General features: G+C 53.0%; 1 protein-coding gene across 3 annotated transcripts in view; it reads right to left on the bottom strand.

Annotated features, from left to right (window-relative positions):
• The window catches only part of TMEM63B (transmembrane protein 63B), a 45,657-nt gene extending 19,223 nt beyond the window's left edge, over nucleotides 1-26,434 (bottom strand). Inside the window, exons 1-4 of one of the 3 annotated variants that reach the window (XM_038761002.1) lie at nucleotides 26,093-26,434; nucleotides 6,104-6,320; nucleotides 4,181-4,260; nucleotides 3,876-3,914 (exon numbers count right to left, since the gene is read on the bottom strand). In XM_038761002.1, coding sequence (XP_038616930.1) covers nucleotides 3,876-3,914; nucleotides 4,181-4,260; nucleotides 6,104-6,295 — 311 coding nt within the window. In that variant the 5' untranslated portion in view covers nucleotides 6,296-6,320; nucleotides 26,093-26,434. Of the gene's footprint in view, nucleotides 1-3,875; nucleotides 3,915-4,180; nucleotides 4,261-6,103; nucleotides 6,321-26,092 lie in introns of those variants that run through there. The other 2 variants (XM_038761004.1, XM_038761003.1) reach the window with 2 other exon arrangements.
• Between the last annotated feature and the right edge of the window lie 820 nt (nucleotides 26,435-27,254).

The following is a 27,254-nucleotide window of genomic DNA, read 5'->3' as shown; positions in this document are numbered from 1 at the left end:
CGCTCCCCTGGTCCTTCCCGCTTATCGGGGAAACCCTGGCCAGGGAGAGGGGCAGGAGAATGATAATAATAATAATAATGGCATTTGTTAAGCGCTTACTATGTGCAAAGCACTGTTCTAAGCGCTGGGGGGATATAATGTGATCAGGTTGTCCCACGTGGGGCTCACAGTCAATCCCCATTTTACAGATAAGAGTTACCACCTTCCAGCATGGCCTAACGGAAAGAGGACGGGACTGCGAGTCGAGAGACCTGGGTTCTAATCCTGCCTCCCCCACAGGCCTGCTCTGTGATCTAGGGCAAATCCCCTAGCGTCTCTGGACCTGTTTCCTCGTTAGTAAAATGGGGATTCATTGTCCATCCTCCCTCCGCCGTGGGCTCTTGGAGCGCCGTGTGGGACCGGAGTGGTGTCCGCGCCGATGATCCTGCATCTACCCCAGTGCTGAGCACGTAACAGGCGCTTAGTAAGTCCCACAGTTACGAAGATGATGCTGAGTAACGTCTGGGTCGGAGGAGGGTTGAAGGGGGGATGAACAAGGTGACTTCTGGAGGGTTCTCTAGTTCTGGGCCTAACGGACCCACAGGAATGTTGGCTTCGGTGCCAGAGATGGGGGAAGGAGTTGTGTGTTTGTGTCTAATATGGGGGACAATCGCAGGCTACCCTCCAAGGCCAACACGCTCCGCCCTCTGCTCCCAGCCTGTGGGGATGAAATCCGTCAGCCCAGGGGACCCCAGTCCCCCGCTCCGGCAATTCTCTTCTGGCCGAGCCCCTCACCTGCGATTTAACTGGGGCTGGGGGGGAAGGAGAGAGAGAAGGGACGGGGAGGGAGGGAGCACAGCTGGGCTACTCCATCCTGGGCCTCCGGAAGAGCGGGTTGGCGGGATGGAAGGGGCTGGGCTGGGGGCTCCACCTCAAATCCCAGCCCTGGGAGGAGCCCTGAAATGCACAAAGTTGGGGACGGGTGGGGGGGAGAGGTGTCGGGGACCCAAGTCTTGTCTCTGCAGACGTGTCGGGGTGGGTGGGGAGGGGCCCCAGGGTGAGGAGAGAGAGGGTTGGGCCTGGGGCGGCCGGTCCTGGGGGACTCTGGGAGGCTGGAAGTGGCGGAAAGGGAAGCGAGGCCTCTGGGAACAGAAACCGCCCTCTGACTCCCAGCAGAGTTCAGATCTGATCCCACCTCTCGCCCTTAATAATAATAATAATAATAATGATGGCATTTGTTAAGCGCTTACTATGTGCAAAGCACTGTTCTAAGCGCTGGGGGGGATACAAGATGATCAAGTTGTCCCACGTGGGGCTCACAGTCTTCATCCCTATTTTTACAGATGAGGTAACTGAGGCTCAGAGAAGTTAAGTGACTTGCCCAAGGTCACACAGCGGACTTGTGGTGGAGCCGGGATTCGAACCCATGACCTCTGACTCCAAAGCCCAGGCTCTTTCCACTGAGCCACGCTGCTTCTCTGCCCTTGACCCCTCCAAGCTCCCTGCCTGGGAATCCCGCCACAGCATGACTGGCCACCTCCCCTCCCGCCTTGTTTCTCACAGCCTTGGGGCCGCTCGGCGTGAACCGCCTCCGCACTTCAAACCCCGCCTCCTCCAAGAAGCCTTCCAGGACCAGCTCCTCCTGACTTCAGACACCGCCCTCGGCGCAGACAAGGGGTCTCACTTAATAATAATAAAAATGATGGCATTTGTTAAGTGCTTTCGATGTGCAAAGCACTGTTCTAAGCGCTGGGGAGGATACAAGGTAATCAGGTTGTCCCATGTGGGGCTCAGAGTCTTAATCCCCATTTTACAGATGAGGTCACTGAGGCACAGAGAAGTTAAGTCTTCTAGACTGTGAGCCCACTGTTGGGTAGGGACTGTCTCTATATGTTGCCAACTTGTACTTCCCAAGTGCTTAGTACAGTGCTCTGCACACAGTAAGTGCTCAATAAATACGATTGATTGATTGATTAAGTGACTTGCCCAAAGTCACACAGCTGACAAGCGGCGGAGCCGGAATTAGAACCCATGACCTCTGACTCCCAAGCCCGTGCTCTCTCCATTGAGCCATGCTGCTTATCTGTCTGTTGTACTGAACTCTCCCAAGAGCTTAGTGCAGTGCTCTGCACATAGCGCTCAATAAATACTTTTTTAATGGTATGTGTTAAGTGCTTACTATGGGCCGGGCACTGTCCTAAGCGCTGGGGGAGATACAAACTAATCAGTTTGGGCACAGTCCAAGTCTCACATGGGGCTCACAGTCTTAATTCCTCTTTTACAGACGAGGGAACTGAGGCTCAGAAAAAATGAAGCGACTTGCCCCAGGTCACACAGCAGACAGATGGCGGAGCCACGATTAGAACCCGGGTCCTTCTGACTGACAGGCCTATGCTCTTTCCATTAGGCCACACTGCTTCTTTTAGACTGTGAGCCCACTGTTGGATAGGGACGGTCTCTATATGTTGCCAACCTGTACTTCCCAAGCGCTTAGTACAGTGCTCTGCACACAGTAAGCACTCAATAAATATGACTGATTGATTGATTGATTCTCACCATTGACTGACTGATTGTGCTCTTGGAGATTCTGCTTCCGGACACCTGCCTGTCTGCCTGTGGTTGACCCTGGAGGGGTAGGAGTGTTCTTGGGAGGGAATTCTCAAAAGGAACATTCCTCCTTGGACTTGAATCTGCACGGGCTAACCCTAACGACCGAAGAGCAAGCCAGGTACCCAGGGGCAAATGTCTCTGCAGGTTCTGACAGCTAGTCCACGCTCACAGATCACCTCGGGATCCCTCTAGACTGTAAGCTCATTATGGGCAGGGAACGCGTCTGCCGATTCTGTTGCATTCTCCCAAGTGCCGTGTACAGCGCTCTGCACAGAATAAGCACTCAATCAATGACATTTATCCACAAAGTCCGGGGCGGAATCGTCACCATTTCTTGCTGACCTCCCTGCCTCCAGTCCCTACTTTGCTGCCCTGATTATTTTTCTGAAAAACCTTTCAGTCCGCATGTCTTCTCCCCCGGTGGTTGCCCACCCACCTCTGCACCAGCCAGAAACTCCTCCCCATCGGTTTTAAAACACTCCGTCGGCTCTCCCCCTCCTAGCTGACCTCAGCGATGTACAACGAACCAGTCTGCACGCTCCGCTCCCGTGTCTAGATCTCGTCTATCTCGCCACCGACATCTCGCCCACACCCTTCCTCTGACCTGGAAGTTCCTCCCCCTTTACATCCGACAGTTGACCACCCTCCCCATCTTCTAGGCCCTTCTAATATCACAACTCCTCCAAGAGGCCTTCCCTGACTAAAAGTCCTCATTCCCCCTCCTTTTCGGGTCACCTATTTGCTTGAGTCTGAGCCACCTCACAGTCCAGAAGCCCCATCCGGACAACCTCTCAGACTCCTCTGGGGCCTTCTGACTTCAGCCCGGGCTAAAACGGGTGAGTGCGATAAGAGCAAATCCCTCCCGATCGATAGCGGGCAGTAAAAAGGGGGCGGACTGGACAGTGGCTCACTGTTTTACTCCAAGAAGCCTCGGCCTGTCTGTCTGTCCATCTCCTCTACCTGACCGCCAAGCCCCCAGCCCCAGTTTCATGTCCACAGCAGGCTCGGCCTAGCCAAGGGGCCTGGGTATTTTTGCACCCCGGCTCCGGGGCCCGGCTTTGGACGGCGAGGGTCTCCCCAGGGCGGGTGTCCCTCAGTTGGGGGAGCAGAGACAAGACCGGAGCCCCCCGCCTCGGAGCACACCAGCTGCGTTAATCCCGCAACCACGAGACTGCAGAGAGAGAAAACTGCAAAAGAAAACTACGAAGCGGCAGAGGACGAGAGAGAGAGGAGCGGGGAGGGAGAGGCAGGGAGAAGGGGCAACGGTGTGCTTGGGCCGCACGTACTATTCCTGCTCCACGCGATCCCTCTCCTGGCGTCTCTGCCTGGGGACAGAGAACAGACACGTCAGTGGTCCTGGCGGCGAGGGGATGGAGCGGACGGGGGATCCAGGCTGGATGCTACCACGGCCCAGCTCAGGGTCTCCCCTTCTGGTCTCCCACCCACACCAAGGCGTCCCTCCGACCCCCATCCAGGTCTCGGACGGAGCACAGCTGGGGAGGAGAGAGGGGCTGCGGGCCCGTGGGGAAGGACCCCCGCCCCCAACTCTGCCCTTGAGGATCCCCCGGGCCTCTCCCCCTCCTCGCCTCACCTGTCAGCGTCGGTCACCAGGGCCAGGCGCCCGTAGTCCCAGGCTACTTTGCGCAGGATAGAGAACACAAACAGGAGCGCCTGTCGGGGGGAGAATAGGCAAGGTGGGTCGAAGCCCTTGCCCGTCCATTCCCCTCCCCGGGCTGGGCCGCCCCCGTGCAGGAGCGGGAAGGGCGGTCGGGGGGCAGAGAACGGGGAAGGAAGGGGCTCCGGGACGGGAGAGAGGGCTGTGATGGTATGTGGACCCCCAGGGTGGGGGGTCTACGTAGGGGGCTTTGAGAGCTGGTGATACCAATTATGGTATTTGTTAAGCGCCAAGCACTGTTCTAAGCGCCGAGGTAGATACAAGCAGCGTGGCTCGGTGGAAAGAGCCCGGGCTTTGGAGTCAGAGTTCAGGGGTTCAAATCCCGGCTCTGCCAACTGTCAGCTGTGTGACTATAGGCAAGTCACTTGACTTCTCCTTGCCTCAGTTACCGCATCTGTAAAATCCAGCGCGTAGAAGGGTGCTTTGCACATAGTAAGTGCTTAACAAATGCCATCATCATTATTATTATTACACGATAATCAGGCTGTCTCACGTGTACCTCAACTGTAAAATCCAGTGCTTAGAACAGTGCTCTGCACATAGTAAGTGCTTAACAAATGCCATCATCCTTATTATTATTACACGGTAATCAGGCTGTCTCATGTGTACCTCATCTGTAAAATCCAGCGCTTAGAACAGTGCTTTGCACATAGTAAGTGCTTAACAAATGCCATCACCATTACTATTATTATTACAAGGTAATCAGGCTGTCTCACGTGTACCTCAACTGTAAAATCCAGCGCTTAGAACAGTGCTTTGCACATAGTAAGTGCTTAACAAATGCCATCATTATTATTATTATTACAAGGTAATCAGGCTGTCTCACGTGTACCTCATCTGTAAAATCCAGCGCTCAGAACGGTGCTTTGCACATAGTAAGTGCTTAACAAATGCCATCATCATTATTATTATTATAAGGTAATCAGGCTGTCTCACGTGTACCTCATCTGTAAAATCCAGCGCTTAGAACAGTGCTTTCACATAGTAAGTGCTTAACAAATGCCATCATCATTATTATTATTACACGGTAATCAGGCTGTCTCACGTGTACCTCATCTGTAAAATCCAGCGCATAGAACAGTGCTTTCACATAGTAAGTGCTTAACAAATGCCATCATCATTATTATTATTATAAGGTAACCAGGCTGTCTCACGTGTACCTCATCTGTAAAATCCAGCGCTTAGAACAGTGCTTTGCACATAGTAAGTGCTTAACAAATGCCATCATTATTAATATTATTACAAGGTAATCAGGCTGTCTCACATGGGGCTCACAGTCTTAATCCCCATTTTACAGGTGAGGTAACTGAGGCCCAGAGAAGTGAAGCGGCTTGCCCAAGGTCACACAGCAGACAAGTGGCGGAGCCGGAATTCGAACCCATGACCTCGGACTCTCAAGCCTGTGCTCTTGCCACTAGGCCATGCTGCTTCCTTAAGCGCTTACTTTGTACCGGGCACTGTCATAATAGTGATAATGGGATTTGTTAAGCACTTACTCTAGGCGAAGCGCTGTACTAACTGCTGGGGTGTGTACAGGCAAACCGGGTTGGAGCCAGTCCCCGTCCCATGTGGGGCTCCCAGTCTTAATCCCCATTTTGCAGATGAGGTAACTGAGGCCCTGAGACGTGAAGCGACTTGCCCGAGGTCACACAGCAGACGAGTGGCAGAGCCGGGATTACTAAGCGGCGGGACGGACACGAGCAAATCGAGTCCCACGTGGGGCTCTCGGTCGGCTAGGCGCCGGAGGACTGGCTTCTGGGGCCCGGGGGCCACTCGGAGGGGTCGTGTGATGGGTGGGATCCAGGGGACCGGGGGGCCACGGGACCGCCGTTCCCTCACCAGAAAGCACATGAAGTCGAGGGCGAGGACGGTGGGCACTCCCCCGAAGGGCAGCCCCTGCAGCACGGTACTGCGGATCCGAGCGCTGTAGCAATAGTCCTTCGTGTTGTTGCCGCCTCCGCCGCCTCCGCAGCCCGGAGCCTTGCAGGTGGCACCGGCCGAGCCCAGTGCGGCCAAGAGGAAGGGCAGCATGGCCGCTACTGCCACATCGTCCTCCCTGGGGGCCGGAGAGCTGGGGTGACCGGGCCGTCCTCCTTCCCCCTGCGCGGCCCCCTCCCGCCTCCGTTGCCCACCCTCCCAGCTTAGCCCCCCTCTCTCCCGGAGCTGGCGCTGGCGGGCCCGGGGGAAGCTGCTGGCTGCAGGAGATAAGGCCCAGAAGCAGGGCCGCGAGGGAAGGGGAGGAGAGGTGGCAGGGGAAGAGAGAAGGATGCCATTCTGCTCTGGGCGGGAACTTTCCCCGGCTTGGAGCCCAGGTGCCAGCTCGGACCGGGGCGAGGGACCTCAGGGTGCAGAATCGGGCCTCTCGTTCCCCCCCGCCTCACCCTCTGGCCCTCCGACAGCGGGTCGAGATCGGACGGGAGAGCCGCCGGCCAGGGTGGGTGGGCTCGCCGCAGGCTGAGCCGGATCAGTGGGAGCTCTGGTGGGGCCAGGGTGACGGGGTCAGGGCAGCTGGCCCTCTTGGCCCAATCCCCACCCCGCCAAGGCTCGCCGAAATCGCCCGCCACTCCTCTCGCACGGTTGTCATCCGGAGCTCGAAATGGGGACTCCCGATAAGCGGCAGCCCTGTGTTCCGCTGAGAGAGCTGAGGGCAAAGTTCAGCGGGGATGGGCCCGCTGCGGGGAGGTGGGGCGACTGGGTTTTTGCTGGAGGTGGGCTGCCCTGGCCCCGTTTCTTGGTTCCCCCTGGCTCACCCACCTCACCTGCCCCATCTTGGCTTTCTCCCCGCCCTTCCTCTATGGAAAGCAGCCTCGTTGCCGAGGGACACCAAGGTGCAGCCCCCAGGGACTACGGCTCCCAGCGTGGCACGTGGCACGGCCGCGCCCTTCAGCAGGCCGAACTGTTGGGCCCAAGATGGGTGGGGAGGCTCGGGGGAGGCCCAGGGAAGAGGTGCCGCCCGTCCTCCGCTCGTCCCGGGGCCGGCCTCGGTGGTTCCCCCGAAACCCCCCACTTCCTCCGCAGGCGGCCTGTGCCGGCGGACGGAGTGGCCAGTAGCCAACGGCATCCCCTGACCCCCAGTCTTCCTGGGGCCGGGAAGAAGGCCAACTCGGCAAAGCTGCCAGGCCACCCGAGTTCTGTGCCCTGGGTACCCCGGGGTCTCCCTGCCTCTGCTGCCGGGGCTACGGGCTCGACTCCCGCGGGAGGAGGGCAGGAGTCCCGGGAGAACGGGGCGAGCAGCAAAGGCGGCAGCGGGATAACAAAGCCGGGATGACGGCTCTGATGCTCTGAGCCCCGGACAATTCCTCCAAAGCCGCCTGCACCCCCTTCCTGTGGGGATACCCATTCGTTTTGTTCTCTGTCTCCCCCTTCTAGACTGTGAGCCCACTGTTGGGTAGGGACCATCTCTGTACGTTGCCAACTTGTACTTCCCAAGCGCTTAGTACAGTGCTCTGCACACAGTAAGCGCTCCATAAATACGACTGAATGAATGAATGAGTTCCAGACCTCTCTTCGAGTGCGGCCTACATCCCCTACCTGTGGGGATGCCCCGAGCCCCGGCTCCTGCACCCCCTTTCTAATAACAATAATAATAAAATGATGGTGCTTATTAAGTGCTTACTATGTGCAAGGCACCGTTCTAAGCGCTGGGGTGGTTACAAGGTGATCAGGTTGTCCCACGGGGGGCTCACAGTTTTAATCCCCATTTTCCAGATGAGGTCACTGAGGCCCAGAGAAGTGAAGTGACTTGCCCAAAGTCACACAGCTGACAACTGGCGGAGCCGGGATTTGAACCCATGACCTCTGACTCCAAAGCCCGGGCTCTTTCCACTGAGCCACGCTGCTTTCTGTAGTGGAGCTCTAAGGGACACAGGAGGCAACTTTGCCAGCCTCCCCAGAACTTGAGTCCTGAAGGGCCGCCACCTAGACGGGCAGTGGTGGGCAGAGGACAGAGGATATTCATTCATTCATTCAAACGTATTTATTGAGCGCTTACTGTGTGCACAGCACTGTACTAAGTGCTTGGGAAGTCCAAGTTGGCAACATATAGAGACGGTCCCTACCCAACAGCAGGCTCACAGTCTAGAAGGCCATACTGCGCGGCTCAGTGGAAAGAGCTCGGGCTTTGGAGCCAGAGGTCATGGGTTCAAATCCTGGCTCTGCCATTTGTCAGCTGGGTGACTTTGGGCAAGTCACTTCAATTCTCTGGGCCTCAGTTCCCTCATCTGGAAAATGGGGAGTAAGTCTGTGAGCCCCACGTGGGACAACTTGATTACCTTGTATCTACCCCAGCGCTTAGAACAGTGCTTTGCACATAGTAAGCGCTTAATAAATGCCATCATTATTATTATTATGTGTGTACCAGGCTGGGAGGGTACGTTTTGGCTGTAGACTGAATGCTGGTTGTGGCAGGAAATGGGTCTTTTTATTGTCGTATTGTATTCCCTCAAGTGCTTAGTACAGTGCTCTGCACAGAGTAAACGCTCAATAAATACGATTGACTGAGGTGTAAGGACGCTCTCCCCCCCAACAGGTGTCTGGTCAACGGTCTAGGGGGGGCTTCATGGTATATGTGGGCAGCCTTTCGCTAAACTTTGCTCTGCACACAGTAAGCGCTCAATAAATACGATTGATTGATTATGGGCCTGATATCAAGCTCCTTTTGCACTGGGACAATGGTAGAAATGTCCTCCGTGTCCAAGCCAGCCCTCAGTGTGCTTCACCTGTATATATGTTTGTACATATTTATTACTCTATTTATTTTACTTATATATAGCTATTCTACTTATTTTATTTTGTTAATATGTTTGGTTTTGTTCTCTGTCTCCCCCTTCTAGACTGTGAGCCCACTGTTGGGTAGGGACCGTCTCTATATGTTGCCAACTTGGACTTCCCAAGCGCTTAGTACAGTGCTCTGCACACAGTAAGCGCTCAATAAATACGATTGATTGATTGATTGATTGATTTACCTCAGAGTTTGGCTCAGGGTCTTGAGGCCTAGTCCTTCCAGACCTTATTATTCCCACTCCTCCCCAGAGATGGACGGTGGGCAGAGCTGACTGGTGGCAAAGACCACTCCTTGCCCCCACTCCCGGCTCCCAGAGGGACCCTGCCCATCCTTGCCCATCCTTGGGAATCTGGGAATTTTGGGATCCTCTGCTAGCTCCCGCCTTCCCTCTCCCTCCGCTACCGTGGGGCGATAACCTAGCCGCGGGAAGAGTGGGGGGACCATGGGAAAAGGGAGGGTCCAGAGGGAACTGCTCCGGGTTTATTTATGGAGGGCTGCTTGGATGAATCAATACTACAGTGGGTTGGGAACCGGAGATCTGCCTGGGAGGACCGTTATTCCTGGTGGGTAAATACTAATAATGACATTTGTTAAGCGCTTACTAATCAATCAATCGTATTTATTGAGTGCTTACTGTGTGTAGAGAACTGTACTAAGCGCTTGGGTAGTCCAAGTTGGCAACGTATTCATTCATTCATTCAAACGTATTTATTGAGCGCTTACTGTGTGCAGAGCACTGTACTAAGCGCTTGGGAAGTACAAGCTGGCAACATATAGAGACGGTCCCTACCCAACAGCGGGCTCACAGTCTAGAAGGGGGAGACAGACAACAAAACATATTAACAAAATAAAATAAATAGAATAGTAAATATGTACAAGTAAAATAAATAGAATAATAAATATGTACAAACATATATACAGGTGCTGTGGGGAGGGGAAGGAGGTAAGGCGGGGGGGGATGGTGAGGGGGAGGAGGGAGAGCGGAAGGAGGGGGCTCAATCTGGGAAAGCCTGATATAATCCTTATATAATCCCAACAAGGTAGTGAATGTGTGAAATGCTAAAAGAGTATTTTGAAAGATAAAACAGCTTCTAAATAGAGGTTATTTTCAAAATATTTTTGGTAAAATTTTTAGTAGTTATTTTTAGTAACCTCATATTCTTTGATTCACAGTCACCTTTTGATAACCTTATAGAGGTGATTCTAGTGAAAAACACTGGTTTTATTTGCTTAAAACCAAAGGAAACAGGATACAGTATGATGAAATACAAAAGTTACTTAACAGGGGTCTAAGGGGTTGAGGAAATACCTTACTACCCTGGAAGACGGTCCCTACCCAACAGTCTAGAAGACTCTGTGCAAAGCACTGTTCTAAGCGCTGGGGGGGGGGGGGATACAAAGCGAACAGGTTGTCCCACGTGGGGCTCACAGTCGTCATCCCCATTTTCCAGATGAGGCAACTGAGGCTCCGAGAAGGTCACCCAGCAGACATGTGGCGGAGCCGGGATTGGAACCCATGACCTCGGACTCCAAAGCCCGGGCTCTTTCCACTGAGCCACGCTGTTGCTGTAGGGTTACCAGGGTGAGCTGCTAGGCCCTTTGGCAATAAAAAGCTCTTCCCTTGGGACCCCAAACAACTTCCCGCTACTACCTGCGAGGCTTGTAGCCGGTGGTGGTGGAAAGGAGCCAAAGGACCGAGCTGGGAGAGGCGGCACAATGGGCACTGCGGAGGTGGGAAGGAGGAAGGGAGAGACGGTAGCAGCCTGGATGAGGTCGAGCCTTGGGATGGGCTTAGCGGGAGTTTATTTCTAGGTGGATTTAGAAATCCCAGTGGTGTTATCCGAGGGATGCTTAGCCGACGGGATTATTTCAGGTTTCTTACAGTTAGGCCGCCTGGGGGGAGTTGGAGGGAGGAGGGAAGGTGACGGCTGGTTACTGTCGAGTGGCTCGGGACGGGCGGGTGGGTGTTTGGGGGTTTATTATGAGGTAGGATTGCTGGGAGCTGGATGATATCTGTGGTTTTTGTTAGGCCCTTACCACGGGCCGAGCGCTAGACTAAGCCCCGGGACGGATGCAAGAGTATTAGGTCCCGCATAATAATAATGACGGCATTTGGTAAGCGCTTTCGATGCGCCGAGCACTGTTTTAAGCGCTGGGATAGATACAAGGTTAATGGTTCGTCCCACGTGGGGCTCACAATCTTAATCCCCATTTTAAAGATGAGGGAACTGAGGCCCAGAGGAGAGAGGTGACTTACCTAAAGTCACACAGCCGACAAGTGGCGGAGCCGGGATTCAAACCCACGACCTCAGTCCCCCAAGCCCGGGCTCTTTCCACTAAGCTACGCTGCTTCTCATACGGGGCTGCCCAGTCCAAGTATAATAATAATAATAATAATGGTATTTATTAAGCACTTACTACGTGCAAAGCACTGTTCTAAGTGCCGGGGAGGTTACAAGGTGACCAGGTTGTCCCACGGGGGGCTCACAGTCTTAATCCCCATTTTACAGATGAGGGAACTGAGGCCCAGAGAAGTGAAGTGACTTGCCCAAAGTCACACAGCTGACAATCGGCAGAGTCAGGAATTGAACCCGTGACCTCTGACTCCAAAGCCCGGGCTCTTTCCACTGAGCCATGCTGCTCCTCTAAGCAGGATTAAGACTGTGAGCCCCATGTGGGACAACCCGATTACCCTGTATCCCCCCAATGCCCAGAACAGTGCTTTGCACATAGTAAGCGCTTAACAAATACCATTATTATTATTATTATTACTACTCTATTTGTACATATTTATTCTATTTATTTTATTAATATGTTTTGTTGTCTGTCTCCCCCGTCTAGACTGTGAGCCCGCTGTTGGGCAGGGTTCGTCCCACGTGGGGCTCACAATCTTAATCCCCATTTTACAGATGAGGGAACTGAGGCCCAGGGGAGTGAAGTGACTTACCTAAAGTCACACAGCTGACAAGTGGCGGAGCCAGGATTCAAACCCACGACCTCAGACCCCCAAGCCCGGGCTCTTTCCACTAAAATATGCTGCTTCTCATATGGGGTGCCCAGTCCAAGTATAATAATAATAATAATGGTATTTATTAAGCACTTACTATGTGCAAAGCACTGCTTTAAGCGTTGGGGAGGTTACAAGGTGATCAGGTTGTCCCACGGGGGGCTCACAGTCTTCATCCCCATTTTACAGATGAGGGAACTGAGGCCCAGAGAAGTGAAGTGACTTGCCCAAAGTCACCCAGCTGACAATTGGCGGAGCCGGGATTTGAACCCATTTCCAGACTGCGAGCCCGCTGCTGGGTAGGGACTGTCTCTATATGTTGCCAACTTGGACTTCCCAAGCGCTTAGTACAGTGCCCTGCACACAGTAAGCGCTCAATAAATACGACTGAATGAAAGAATGCCCTCTGTCTCCAAAGCCCGGGCTCTTTCCACTGAGCCACGCTGCTTCTCCAGTATGCGGGAGAACAGATGCTGAACCCCCATTCTGCAGATAAGGGAACTGAGGCACAGAGACGTGAAGTGACTTGCCCGAGGTCACCCAGCAGCAGGTAAGTGGCGGAGCCGGGATTAGAACCCAAGTCCTGACTCCCGGGCCTGTGTTTTCTCTACTGGGCCGCACCGCTTGATGTGGATGAGTTAGGGTTATCAGTGCTTGGCACATAGTAAGCGCTTAATACCGTAATTATTATTATTACCGGGTTTTTGAGAGGAAAGACACTTTGTTTTTCTTTTCTAGACCTTCGAGCCTTCCCCCCTTAGCTGCAACGCCTTCTCACAGGCTGCTACTACAACTACTACTACTAATGGTATTTATTAGGCGTTTACTTTATGCCAAGCACTGTACTAAGCACCACTGCCTCGTACTATCCGCCGCTGCCCTCCACCCCCATCTTCAGAGGGCTGGATGGGATTAAGCATCCAAGACCAGCCCACTGCCTGACTCCATGAGGCAGCGAAGCGGCGTGGCTCAGTGGAAAGAGCCCGGGCTTTGGAGTCAGAGGTCATGGGTTCAAATCCCGGCTCCGCCGCTTGTCAGCTGTGTGACTTTGGGCAAGTCACTCCACTTCTCTGGGCCTCGGTTACCTCATCTGTAAAATGGGGATTAAGACTGTGAGCCCCTCGTGGGACAACCTGATCACCTTGTAAGCTCCCCGGCGCTTAGAACAGTGCTTTGCGCATAGCAAGCGCTTAATAAATGCCATCATTATTATTTTTATTATTATGAGGCGGGGAGGAGGAGGAGCAGAGAGGAGGGAAAGGGGAGAAACGGGAAAAGCTGGAAAGGATGAAGATCAGGTCCAGTTATGGCTGATGAAAGGAAAGGAGAATCCACGTTTATTTTTTGAATGGTATTTGTTAAGCATTTACTATGTGCCGGTAACTGTTCTAAGCGCTGGGGTAGAGACGAGCTAATCAGGTTGGAAACAGTCCCTGTCCCACCTGGGGCTCGCGGTCTTCATCCCCATTTCCCATATCAGCGGTGTGACTTTGGGCAAGTCACTTCACTTCTCTGGGCCTCAGTTCCCTCATCTGTAAAATGGGGATGAAGACCGTGAGCCCCCCGTGGGACAACCCCACCTGGGGCTCGCAGTCTTCATCCCCATTTCCCATGTCAGCTGGGTGACTTTGGGCAAGTCACTTCCCTTCTCTGGGCCTCAGTTCCCTCATCTGGAAAATGGGGATGAAGACTGTGAGCCCCCCATGGGACAACCCCACATGGGGCTCGCAGTTTTCATCCCCATTTTCCATGTCAGCGGTGTGACTTTGGGCAAGTCACTTCCCTTCTCTGGGCCTCAGTTCCCTCATCTGGAAAATGGGGGTGAAGACTGTGAGCCCCCCGTGGGACAACCTGATCACCTCGTATCCTCCCCAGCACCTAGTAAGCGCTTAAGAAATACCAACATTATTATTATTATTAACTGTTTCACAGATGAGGGCATGGAGAAGTTAAGCGACTTGCCCGGGGTCACAGAGCAGGAAAGTAGCGGAGCCGGGACTAGAACCCAGACCCTTCTGGTTCCCAGGCCTGGGTTCTACCCATTAGGCCACACTGCTTCTCCATGATGATGATGGCATTTATTAAGCGCTTACTATGTGCAAAGCACTGTTCTAAGCGCTGGGGAGGTTACAAGGTGATCAGGTTGTCCCACGCATATGTGCAATGCACTGTTGATGACGATGATGGCATTTATTAAGCGCTTACTAAGTGCAAAGCACTGTTCTAAGCGCTCGGGAGGGATACAAGGTGATCAGGTCAATCGATGGTACTTATTCATAATAATAATAATGATAATAATGGCATTTATTAAGCGCTTACTATGTCCCGCAGTCTTGTGCACTAAAGTAGCTGGGGCAGGTTGGTGGTGGTGTGTATGTGTGTAGCACACAATAATGAGTGAGGCAAGAGAGGAGGGAGGAAAGATGACTCTCTCAGTGATGATGATGATGATGGCATTTATTAAGCACTTACTATGTGCAAAGCACTGTTCTAAGCTCAGTGGCTGACCTAACTCTTCCAGAGCCATCAAACGTGATCATAACGTGGTTATTGATCAATCGGCCAGTCAGTCGCACTTACTGAGTGCTTTCTGTGCGCAGAGAGCTGTACTAAGCGCTTGGGAACGTACAACAGAACACTAAACCTGTATATATGTATATATGTTTGTACATATTTATTACTCTATTTATTTATTTTATTTGTACATATCTTTTCTATTTATTTTATTTCGTTAGTATGTTTGGTTTTGTTCTCTGTCTCCCCCTTTTAGACTGTGAGCCCACTGTTGGGTAGGGACTGTCTCTGTGTGTTGCCAATTTGTACTTCCCAAGCGCTTAGTACAGTGCTCTGCACACAGTAAGCGCTCAATAAATACGATTTATGATGATGATGATAAACAGAGTTGGTAGACACATTCCCTGCCCATGACAGGCACAGAAGCAGCGTGGCTCAATGGAAAATCAATCAATCAATCAATCGTATTTATTGAGCGCTTATTGTGTGCAGAGCCCTGCACTAAGCGCTTGGGAAGTACAAGTTGGCGACATAAGAAAGAGCCCGGCCTTTGGAGTCAGAGGTCCTGGGTTCAAATCTCTGTTCTGCCAATTGTCAGCTGTGTGACTCTGGCCAAGTCACTTCACTTCTCGGGGCCTCAGTTACCTCATCTGGAAAATGGGGACTATAAGACTGTGAGCCCCCAATGGGACAACCTGATCACCTTGTCACCTTCCCAGCGCTTAGAACAGTGCTTTGCACATAGTAAGCGCTTAATAAATGCCATCATTATTATTATTATTATTATGACAACCTTAAAGTCTAAAGGGGGAGACGGACAATATAAATAAATTACAGATACGTCCATAAGTGTTGTGGGATGAATAATAACAATGATGGTATTTATTAAGCGCTTACTATGTGCCAAGCACTGTTCTAAGCGCTGTAAAGAGAGCAAATCAGGGCGACACAGAAGGGAGTGGGAGAAGAGGAAATGAAAGCTCTAATGGAGTGGGGGTGGGGGTTGGCTTAGAATTTACGTTGAGGGGAACTGGGGGAGGGGGCTACTTAGTCGACACCCCTCCACAGCACTTACAACCTTAACCTTTTATTTGGTTGCCTCCCTTACAATAATAATAATCACTGTAGTATATGTTAAAGAAAAAGACCACTGAGCTGTATCTCCGCCCCAGTCAGTCGATCGAAGGTACTTATTCATAATAATAATAATGGCATTTACTAAGCGCTTACTATGTGCCAAGCACTGTTCTAAGCGCTGTAAAGAGAGCAAATCAGGGTGATACAGAAGGGAGTGGGAGAAGAGGAAATGAAAGCTCTAATGGAGTGGGGGTGGGGGTTGGTTTAGCATTTATGTTGAGGGGAACTGGGGGAGGGGGCTACTTAGTCGACACCCCTCCACAGCACTTACATCCTTAACCTTCTATTTGGTTGCCTCCTTTACAATAATAATAATCACTGTAGTATATGTTAAAGAAAAAGACCCCTGAGCTGTATCTCCGCCCCAGTCAGTCGATCGAAGGTACTTATTCATAATAATAATAATAATGGCATTTACTAAGCACTTACTATGTGCCAAGCACTGTTCTAAGCGCTGTAAAGAGAGCAAATCAGGGTGATACAGAAGGGAGTGGGAGAAGAGGAAATGAAAGCTCTAATGGAGTGGGGGTGGGGGTTGGCTTAGCATTTATGTTGAGGGCAACTGGGGGAGGGGGCTACTTAGTCGACACCCCTCCACAGCACTTACATCCTTAACCTTCTATTTGGTTGCCTCCCTTACAATAATAATAATCACTGTAGCATATGTTAAAGAAAAAGACCCCTGAGCTGTATCTCCGCCCCAGTCAGTCGATCGAAGGTACTTATTCATAATAATAATAATAATGGCATTTACTAAGCGCTTACTATGTGCAAAGCACTGTTCTAAGCGCTGTAAAGAGAGCAAATCAGGTCGACACAGAAGGGAGTGGGAGAAGAGGAAATGAAAGCTCTAATGGAGTGGGGGTGGGGGTTGGCTTAGCATTTAAGTTGAGGGAAACTGAGGGAGGGGGCTACTTAGTCGACACCCCACCCCAGCACTTACGTCCTTAACCTTCTATTTGGTTGCCTCCCTTACAATAATAATAATCACTGTAGCATATGTTAAAGAAAAAGACCCCTGAGCTGTATCTCCACCACAGTCAGTCGATCAATGGCACTTATTCATAACAATAATAATAATGGCATTTATTAAGCGCTTACTATGTGCAAAGTATTGTTCTAAGCGCTGGGTGATCAGTGCTTGATTACAAGGTGATCAGGTTGTCTTAATCCCCTATTTTACAGATGAGGTAACAGGCTCAGAGAAGTAAAGTCACCTGCCCAAAGTCCCACAGCTGACAATTGGCGGAGCCGGGATTTGAACCCATGGCCTCTGACTCCAAAGCCAGGGCTCTCTCCACTGAGCCACGCTGCTCAGCGCTTTCTAATAATAATAATTATGACAATTGTTGGGGGCTTCCTCTGTGCCAAGCACTGTACATAGCACTGGGGTAGATAAAAGATAATCAGGAAGGACACAGTCCCTGTCCCCCCTGGGGCGCACAGAGAGAAGGGAAAACAGGTTTTGAATCCCCATTTTACCGAGGAGGAAACGGAGTCCCGGAGAAGAGAAGTAAAGTGAACGCCCCAAGTTCACCCGGCAGGCCGGTGGTAGAGAAGCAGCGTGGCTCAGTGGAAAGAGCCCGGGCTTTGGAGTCAGAGGTCATGGGTTCAAATCCCGGCTCCGCCACTTGTCAGCTGAGTGACTTTGGGCAAGTCACTTCACTGGGCCTCAGCTACCTCATCTGTAAAATGGGGATTAGAATGGCGCTTTGCGCATAGTATGCGCTTAATAAATGCCACCATTAGACTGTGAGCCCCCCGTGGGACAACCTGATGACCTTGTAACCTCCCCAGCGCTTAGAACAGTGCTTTGCGCATAGTAAGCGCTTAATAAATGCCATCATCATGGGGATTAAGACTGTGAGCCCCCCGTGGGACAACCTGATCACCTTGTAACCTCCCCAGCGCTTAGAACAGTGCTTTGCACATAGTAAGCGCTTAATAAATGCTATTATTATTATTATTATTATTATTATTCTCTGGGCCTGTAACCTCATCTGTAAAATGGGGATTAAGACTGTGAGCCCCCCCGGGACAACCTGATCACCGTGTAACCTCCCCAGCGCTTAAAACAGTGCACTTAGAAAGCACTTAATAAATGCCATTATCACAATTATTATAATTATAATTATTATTATTGAGTTGGGATGAAAATCCAGGTCTCCAGGCTCCCAGGGCCGTGCTTTTCCCGCTAAGCCACGCCGCTTTCCTACCTATAATTTATTTTAATATCCGTCTCCCGAGCTGGGCTGCAAATTCCTCGAGGGCAGGGATCCCGTCTACTTTGTTCTCTCCCAAACGGTTAGTACAGTGCTCTACACAGCGTGGTTCAGTGGACAGAGCACAGGCTGGGGAGCCAGAGGTCATGAGTTCGAATCCCTGCTCCGCCACTTGTCAGCTGTGTGACTCTGGGCAAGTCACTTCACTTCTCTGGGCCTCAATTACCTCATCTGTAAAATTGGGATTAAGACTGTGAGCCCCCCTGGGACAACCTGATCACCTTGTAACCTCCCCAGCTTTGCACACAGTAAGCGCTTAATAAATGCTATCATTATTAGTATTATTATTATTCTCTGGGCCTCACTTACCTCATCTGAAAAAATAGGGATTAAGACTGTGAGCCCCCCGTGGGACAACCTGATCACCTTGTAACCTCCCCAGCACTTAAAACAGTGCGCTTAGTAAGCGCTTAATAAATGCCATTATTATTATTATTATTATCATTATTATAGAGTTGGGATGAAAATCCAGGTCTCCAGGCTCCCAGGGCCGTGCTTTTACCGCTAAACCACACCGCTTCCCTACCTATAATTTATTTTAATATCCGTCTCCCCAGCTGGGCTGCGAATTCCTCGAGGGCAGGGATCCCGTCTACTTTGTTGTACTCTCCCAAACGGTTAGTACAGTGCTCTACACAGCATGGTTCAGTGGAAAGAGCACGGGCTTTGGAGTCAGAGGTCATGGGTTCGAATCCCTGCTCCGCCGCCACTTGTCAGCTGTGTGACTCTGGGCAAGTCACTTCAGTTCTCTGTGCCTCAGTCACCTCATCTGTAAAATGGGGATTAAGACTGTGAGCCGCCCGGGACAACCTGATCACCTTGTAACCTCCCCAGATTTGCACATAGTAAGCGCTTAATAAATGCTATCATTATTAGTATTATTATTATTCTCTGGGCCTCAGTTACCTCATCTGTAAAATAGGGATTAAGACTGTGAGCCTCCTGTGGGACAACCTGATCACCTTGTAACCTCCCCAGCTTTGCACATAGTAAGCGCTTAATAAATGCTATCATTATTATTATTATTATTATTATTCTCTGGGCCTCAGTTACCTCATCTGTAAAATAGGGATTAAGACTGTGAGCCTCCCGTGGGACAACCTGATCACCTTGTAACCTCCCCAGTGCTTAGAACAGTGCTTTGCACATAGTAAGCGCTTAATAAATGCTATCATTATTATTATTATTATTATTATTATTCTCTAGGCCTCAGTTACCTCATCTATAAAATAGGGATTAAGACTGTGAGCCTGCCGTGGGACAACCTGATCACCTTGTAACCTCCCCAGCTTTGCGCATAGTAAGCGCTTAATAAATGCTATCATTATTATTATTATTATTCTCTGGGCCTCAGTTACCTCATCTGTAAAATAGGGATTAAGACTGTGAGCCTCCCGTGGGACAACCTGATCACCCTGTAATGTCCCCAGTGCTTAGAACAGTGCTTTGCACATAGTAAGCGCTTAATAAATGCCATTATTATTACACAGAAAGCAGTGTGGTCTGGTGGCTACAGCCCAGGCCTGGGAGCCAGAAGGACCTGGGTTCTGATCCCGGCTCTGCCGCCTGTCCGCTGTGTGACCTTGGACAAGTCACTTTGCTTCTCCGGGCCTCGGAGACTTCATCTCTAAAACGGGAGTTAAGAGTGTGAGCCCCATGGGGGCCAAGTATCGACCGCGATTGGCTTGGACAAACCCCCAGCACTTAGAACAGTGCTTGGCACAGAATAAGTCCCCAACAGGTGCCATAATTATTATTAGAAAGCGCTCAATAAGTACCATCGATCGACCAACTGGGGAGGAGATACAGCCTTTTTCTGGGCCAACCGCAAAGCACTCCCCCACATCCCTCTCGCTAGGCCCCGGGTTCGCTCATTCACTCAATCGTATTTATTGATGAAGACTGTGAGCCCCCCGTGGGACAACCTGATCACCCTGTAACCTCCCCAGCGCTTAGAACAGTGCTTTGCACATAGTAAGCGCTTAACAAATACCATCATTATTATTATTATTCTAATCTCGGCTCTGCCGCTTGCCAGCTGTGTGACTTTGGGCAAGTCACTTCACCAGGCCCCAGTTCCCTCATCTGTAAAATGGGGATGGAGACTGGGAGCCCCCCGTGGGACAACCTGATCACCCTGTAACCTCCCCAGCGCTTAGAACAGTGCTTTGCACATAGTAAGCGCTTAAATACCATCATTATTATTATTATCATTATTATAATAATCTCGGCTCAGCCACTTATCAGCTGTGTGACATTGGGCAAGTTACTTCACTAGGCCCCAGTTCCCTCACAGCGTGGCTCAGTGGAAAGAGCCCGGGCTTTGGAGTCAGAGGTCATGGGTTCGAGTCCCGGCTCCACCAATTGTCAGCTGTGTGACTTTGGGCAAGTCACTTCACTTCTCTGGGCCCCAGTTCCCTCATCTGTAAAATGGGGATTAAGACTGTGAGCCCCCCGTGGGACAACCTGATTACCTTGTATCCCCCCAGAGCTTAGAACAGTGCTTTGCACATAGTAAGCGCTTAATAAATGCCATCATTAAAATGGGGATTAAGACTGAGAGTCCCCTGTGGGACAACCTGATTACCTTGTATCCCCCCAGCGCTTAGAAGTGCTTTGCACATAGTAAGTGCTTAATAAATACCATTATTATTATTATCTGTAAAATGGAGATGAAGACTGGGAGCCCCCACCGTGGGACAACCTGATCACCTTTTCAATCAATCAATCAATCGTATTTATTGAGCGCTTACTGTGTGCAGAGCACTGGACTAAGCACTTGGGAAGTCCAAGTTGGCAACATCTAGAGACAGTCCCTACCCAACAGCGGGCTCACAGTCTAAAAGGGGGAGACAGAGAACAAAACCAAACATACTAACAAAATAAAATAAATAGAATAGATATGTCCAATTAAAATAAATAAATAAATAGAGTAATAAATATGTACAAACATATATACAGTTTTTCCTGGGCCAACCCCAAAGCACTCCCCCACATCCCTCTCGCTCGGCCCTGGGTTCGCTCTTTCACTCAATCGTATTTATTGAGCGCTTACTGCGTGCGGAGGACCGTACTAGGTGCTTGGGAGACATTCCCTGCCGACAACGAGCTTGGAGTCTAGAATATGTTTATTTGTACATATTTATTACTCTATTTATTTTACTTGTACATATTTATTCTATTCATTTTATTTTGTTAAGTTTCGTTGTCTGTCTCCCCCTTCTAGACTGTGAGCCCGCTGTTGGGTAGGGCCTGTCTCTATACGTTGCCAACTTGTACTTCCCGAGCGCTTAGTCCAGTGCTCTGCACACAGTAAGCGCTCACTAAATACGACTGAATGAATGAATGAATAGGGAGAGACAGATGCCAATAAATACATTTCAGATAGGTACCCTATGGGGTGATTGACTTCCACCCTGCTGTGCCACCCCTCCTTCCCTCCCCAACAAGGGCAGGGCCCGGGCACACCAGGGTGGGGCCACACCCTGGTCTGCTGTGTCACCCCAATGCCCAGCTGCAGGCCACCCCCTCTTTGAAGGGAAGATTGGGAAATTAAGGCTGGAAAGGGAGGGAAGGGCACGTGCCCGGGGGGCGAGGGAGGAGGGCACCCTGGCCTTCAGGAGCCTGGCGGCGGAGGGTGACCCAGCCACCTCAGACCCCTGGTTCTGCCATCCCGCCCCGACCTGGCAGAGCTCCCTGGCAACTCCGGCTCCGCCAACTGTCAGCTGTGTGACCCTGGGCAAGTCACTTGACTTCTCTGGGCCTCAGTTCCCTCATCTGGAAAACGGGGATTGAGACTGTGAGCCCCACGTGGGACAACCCCCTCCTTCCCCTCCCCACAGCACCTGTATATATGTACATAATAATAATAATAATGGCATTTATTAAGCGCTTACTATGTGCAAAGCACTGTTCTAAGCGCTGGGGAGCTTACGAGACAATCAGGTTGTCCCACATGGGGCTCACAGTCTTCATCCCCATTTGACTGATGAGGGAACTGAGGCCCAGAGAAGTGAAGTGACTTGCCCAAAGTCACCCAGCTGACAATTGGCGGAGCCAGGATTTGAACCCATGACCTCTGACTCCAAAGCCCGTGCTCTTTCCACTGAGCCATGCTGCTTCTCTTAATAATGGCATTTGTTAAGCACTTACTATGTGCAAAGCACCGTTCTAAGCGCTGGGGAGGTTACAAGGTCATCAGGTTGTCCCACGGTGGGCTCACAGTCTAACGATGGCATTTATTAAGCGCTCACTATGAGCAAAGCACCGTTCTAAGCGCTGGGGAGGTTACAAGGTGATCAGGTTGTCCCACGGGGGCCTCACGGTCTTCATCCCCATTTGACAGATGAGGTAACTGAGGCCCAGAGAAATGAAGTGACTTGCCCAAGATCACACAGCAGACATGTGGTGGAGCTGGGATTCGAACCCATGACCTCTGACTCCAAAGCCCGGGCTCTTTCCACTGAGCCTCACTGCTTCTCTGTATATGTTTGTACATATTTGTACATATTCTAGACTGTGAGCCCACTGTTGGGTAGGGACCGTCTCTAAATGTTGCCAACTTGGACTTCCCAAGCGCTTAGTACAGCGCTCGGCACACAGTAAGTGCTCAATAAATACGATTGAATGAATGAATATTTATTACTCTATTTTATTTGTCCATATTTGTTCTATTTATTTTATTCTGTTAATATGTTTTGTTTTTTTGTCTGTCTCCCCCTTCTAGTCTGTGAGCCCGCTGTTGGGTAGGGACCGTCTCTAGATGTTGCCAACTTGGACTTCCCAAACGCTTAGTACACTGCTCTGCACACAGTAAGTGCTCAATAAATACGATTGAATGAATGAACAACCCGACTCCCTGGTATCTCCCCCAGCGCTTAGGACAGTGCTTGGCACAGAGTAAGCGCTTAACAAATACTAAGATTATTCTATTCATTTTATTTTGTTAATATGCTTGGTTTTGTTGTCTGTCTCCCCCTTCTAGTCTGCGAGCCCGCTGTTGGGTAGGGACCGCCTCTATCTGTTGCCAACTTGGACTTCCCAAGCGCTTAGTACAGTGCTCTGCACACAGTAAGTGCTCAATAAATACGATTGAATGTATGAGTGAATGAGTCCCATGCTCTGCACGCAGTAAGCGCTCAAATTGCATCAACTGATTCATTGAGTGATGCTTTGGGAAAATGATCCATATTTATTACTCCATTTTACTTGTACATATTTACTATTCTATTTATTTTATTTTGTTAATATGTTTTGTTTTGTTGTCTGTCTCCCCCTTCTAGACTGTGAGCCCGCTGTTGGGTAAGGACCGTCTCTAGATGTTGCCAACTTGGACTTCCCAAGCGCTTAGTCCAGTGCTCTGCACATAGTAAGTGCTCAATAAATACGATTGATGATGATGATGAGGATGTTGCCAACTTGGACTTCCCAAGCGCTTAGTACAGTGCTCTGCAGACAGTAAGCGCTCAATAAATACGATTGAATGAAGGAATGAACTCCGGTGGCCACCTCGGTGCCCGGGCTCAGATGTGTGTTACATCTACAATTTTATTTCTTTATACCGGGGCCTGTTTACTTGTCTGAAGCAGCGTGGCTCAGTGGAAAGAGCCCGGGCTTTGGAGTCAGAGGTCCTGGGTTCAAATCCCGGCTCTGCCAGTGGTCGGCTGTGTGGCTTTGGGCGAGTCACTTCACTTCTCTGGGCCTCAGTTCCCTCATCTGTCAAATGGGGATGAAGACCGTGAGCCCCCCGTGGGACAACCTGATCACCTTGGAACCTCCCCAGTGCTTAGAACGGCGTTTTGCACATAGTAAGCGCTTAATAAATGCCATCATTAGACTGGGAGCCCCCCGTGGGACAACCTGATGACCTTGTAACCTCCCCCAGCGCTTACAACAGCGCTTTGCACATAGTAAGCGCTTAATAAATGCCATTATTAGACTGTGAGCCCCCCGTGGGACAACCTGATGACCTTGTAACCTCCCCCAGCGCTTAGAACGGTGCTTTGCGCATAGTAGGCGCTTAATAAATGCCATCATCATTATTATTATTATTATTGACTTGACGTCTGTCTCCCCTCTTCTGGACCCGGGGTGGGCAGCGATCGTCTCGCTGTGCTGCTGGATTGTACTTTCCAAACGCTCTACACATAGTAAGCGCTTAATCCGTGACTGAATCAACGATGAATGAAGGTCAATAAATGAAGGGTGGGCGACCTGTCCCACCCGCTGGGGCTTGGCACGGTGGCAGGGGAAGAGGCAACAGGGTCACAGGTGGGGAGCGGTTGGTGGAGGGGGGCGTCCAGGCCTGGCACGACCCTCTCCCTCCGGCCTCGGGGGCACCCAGGGTAGTGCCAAGCTGGAAAGGGTTGGCACGGGCCCTGCGGCTGCTGGTTGCAAGAGGGAGCCGGATGCCCCTCCTAACCTCTCCCTCTGCCTGGCAGGGTCACTGGGGTGGGGTAAGCCCAGGCCTGGCACGATCCCCTCCCTCGGGCCTCGGTGGCAACCAGGGCAGTGCCAAGCTGGAAAGGGTTGGCAGGGGCCCTGAGGCTGCTGGTTGCAAGAGGGAGCCGGACGCCCCTCCTGTCCTCTCCCTCTGCCTGGCAGGGTCAATGGGGGGGCAGTCCAGGCCTGGCACAGCCCCCTCCCTCCGGCTTCAGGGGCACCCAGGGTAGTGCCAAGCAGAAAGAGTCGGCACGGGCCCTGCGGCTGCTGGTTGCAAGAGGGAGCCGGACGCCCCTCCTGTCCTCTCCCTCTGCCTGGCAGGGTCACTGGGGGGGGCAGTCCAGGCCTGGCACGACCCCATCCCTTCGGGCTCAGTGGCACCCAGGGCAGTGCCATGCAGGAAAGGGTTGGCACGGGCCCTGCGGCTGCTGGTTGCAAGAGGGAGCCGGATGCCCCTCCTGAACACTCCCGCTGCCTGGCACGACCCCCACCCTCGGGTCTCGGGGGCACCCAGGTCAGTGCCAAGCAGAAAGAGTCGGCACGGGCCCTGCGGCTGCTGGTTGCAAGAGGGAGCCGGACGCCCCTCCTGTTCTCTCCCTCTGCCTGGCAGGGTCACTGGGGGGTCAGTCCAGGCCTGGCACGACCCCATCCCTCCGGGCTCGGTGGCACCCAGGGCAGTGCCATGCAGGAAAGGGTTGGCACGGGCCCTGCGGCTGCTGGTTGCAAGAGGGAGCCGGATGCCCCTCCTGAACACTCCCGCTGCCTGGCACGACCCCCACCCTCGGGCCTCGGGGGCACCTAGGGCAGTGGCAAGCAGGAAAGGGTTGGCAGGGGCCCTGCGGCTGCTGGTTGCAAGAGGGAGCTGGACACTACTCCTGACCTCTCCCTCTGCCTGGCAGGGTCACTGGGGGGGGGCGGGGGTGGTCCAGGCTTGGCACGACTCCCTCCCTCCGGCTTCAGGGGCACCCAGGGTAGTGCCATGCAGGAAAGGGTTGGCACGGGCCCTGCGGCTGCTGGTTGCAATAGGGAGCCGGACGCCCCTCCTGTCCTCTCCCTCTGCCTGGCAGGGTCAATGGGGGGGCAGTCCAGGCCTGGCACAGCCCCCTCCCTCCGGCTTCAGGGGCACCCAGGGTAGTGCCAAGCAGAAAGAGTCGGCACGGGCCCTGCGGCTGCTGGTTGCAAGAGGGAGCCGGGCGCCCCTCCTGTCCTCTCCCTCTGCCTGGCAGGGTCAGTGGGGGGGCAGTCCAGGCCTGGCACGACCCCCTCCCTCGGGCCTCGGGGGCACCCAGGGCAGTGCCAAGCTGGAAAGGGTTGGCAGGGGCCCTGCAGCTGCTAGTTGTAAGAGGTCAAGGGGGAGGCAGACGCCCCTCCTGTCTTCTCCTTCTGCCCAGCCGGGTCACCTTCTGCCCCTTCTCCAGGGGATGCCCCCCTCCTGCCCGGGGGGGGGGGATGGAGGAGGGGGCTTGGGCCTGATGCCAGGATGGGCTCCTTCGGCCCGGGGGGGGCCCCTGCCCCCCCTGAGTGAGCCGCATTGTGTTGGCACGGGGGGAGGGGGCGCCCACTTGGGTGGGTGGGTGCACTTTGTGGGGAGGTGGCAGGACGCCCCCTCCCCACCCATCCTCCGGGGGGGGGGCAGGGCTGGGGGGGGGGATGGCCGGACTTACCCCAGGCACAGGCTCGGTCCCCGGGGAGGGGGCACGGGCGGCGGGAGGACCCCGGACAGCCCGGCAGCCGCGCCCTCGGGAAGGGGCTAAGGACCGGCTCGGCCGCTCGGACGTTCGGGCGTTCGGGAGCTCGGCCTTTCGGGCGTTCGGGCGTTCGGGAGCTCGGCCTTTCGGGCGTTCGGGCGCTCGGCCTTTCGGGCGTTCGGGCCCACTGACGCTCGGCCTTTCGGGTGCTCGGCCTCTCGGCCGTTCGGGCGCTCGGTCCCACTACTGCTCGGCCGTTCGGGTGTTCGGCCTCTCGGGCGTTCGGTCCCACTGACGCTCGGCCTTTCGGGTGCTCGGCCGTTCGGTCCCACTACTGCTCGGCCGTTCGGGCGCTCGGCCTCTCGGGCGTTCGGTCCCACTGACGCTCGGCCTTTCGGGTTCTCGGCCTCTCGGTCCCACTACTGCTCGGCCGTTCGGGCGTTCGGGTCCCACTGACGCTCGGCCTCTCGGCCGTTCGGGCGCTCGGTCCCCCTACTGCTCGGCCGTTCGGGCGTTCGGTCCCACTGACGCTCGGCCCCACTACTACTCGGCCATTCGGGCGCTCGGCCTTTCCGGCGTTCGAGTACTCTGCCTCTCGGCCTTTCGGCGTTCGGTCCCACTACTGCTCGGCCGTTCGGCCTTTCGGGCGTTCGGGCCCACTGACGCTCGGCCTTTCGGCCGTTCGGGTGCTCGGCCTTTCGGGCGCTCGGCCTCTCGGCCGTTCGGTCGCTCGGCCTTTCGGGCGTTCGGTCCCACTGACGCTCGGCCGTTCGGGTGCTCGTCCTTTCGGGCGTTCGGTCCCACTGACGCTCGGCCGTTCGGGCGCTCAGGCGTTCGGCCGCTTTGCCTCTCGGCCGTTCGGACGTTCGGTCCCACTGACGCTCGGCCGTTCGGGCGCTCTGCCTCTCGGCCGTTCGGTCGCTCGGCCTTTCGGGCGTTCGGTCCCACTGACGCTCGGCCGTTCGGGTGCTCGGCCTTTCGGGCGTTCGGTCCCACTGACGTTCGGCCGTTCGGGTGCTCGGCCTTTCGGGCGTTCGGCCGTTCGGTCCCACTGACGTTCGGCCGTTCGGGTGCTCTGCCTCTCGGCCGTTCGGCCTTTCGGGCGTTCGGTCTCACTACCGCTCGGCCTTTCGGGCGT

Source organism: Tachyglossus aculeatus, chromosome 19 (genome assembly GCF_015852505.1).
Source record: "Tachyglossus aculeatus isolate mTacAcu1 chromosome 19, mTacAcu1.pri, whole genome shotgun sequence".
Taxonomy (NCBI): domain Eukaryota; kingdom Metazoa; phylum Chordata; class Mammalia; order Monotremata; family Tachyglossidae; genus Tachyglossus; species Tachyglossus aculeatus.
This window is presented reverse-complemented; position numbering and strand designations above follow the sequence as displayed.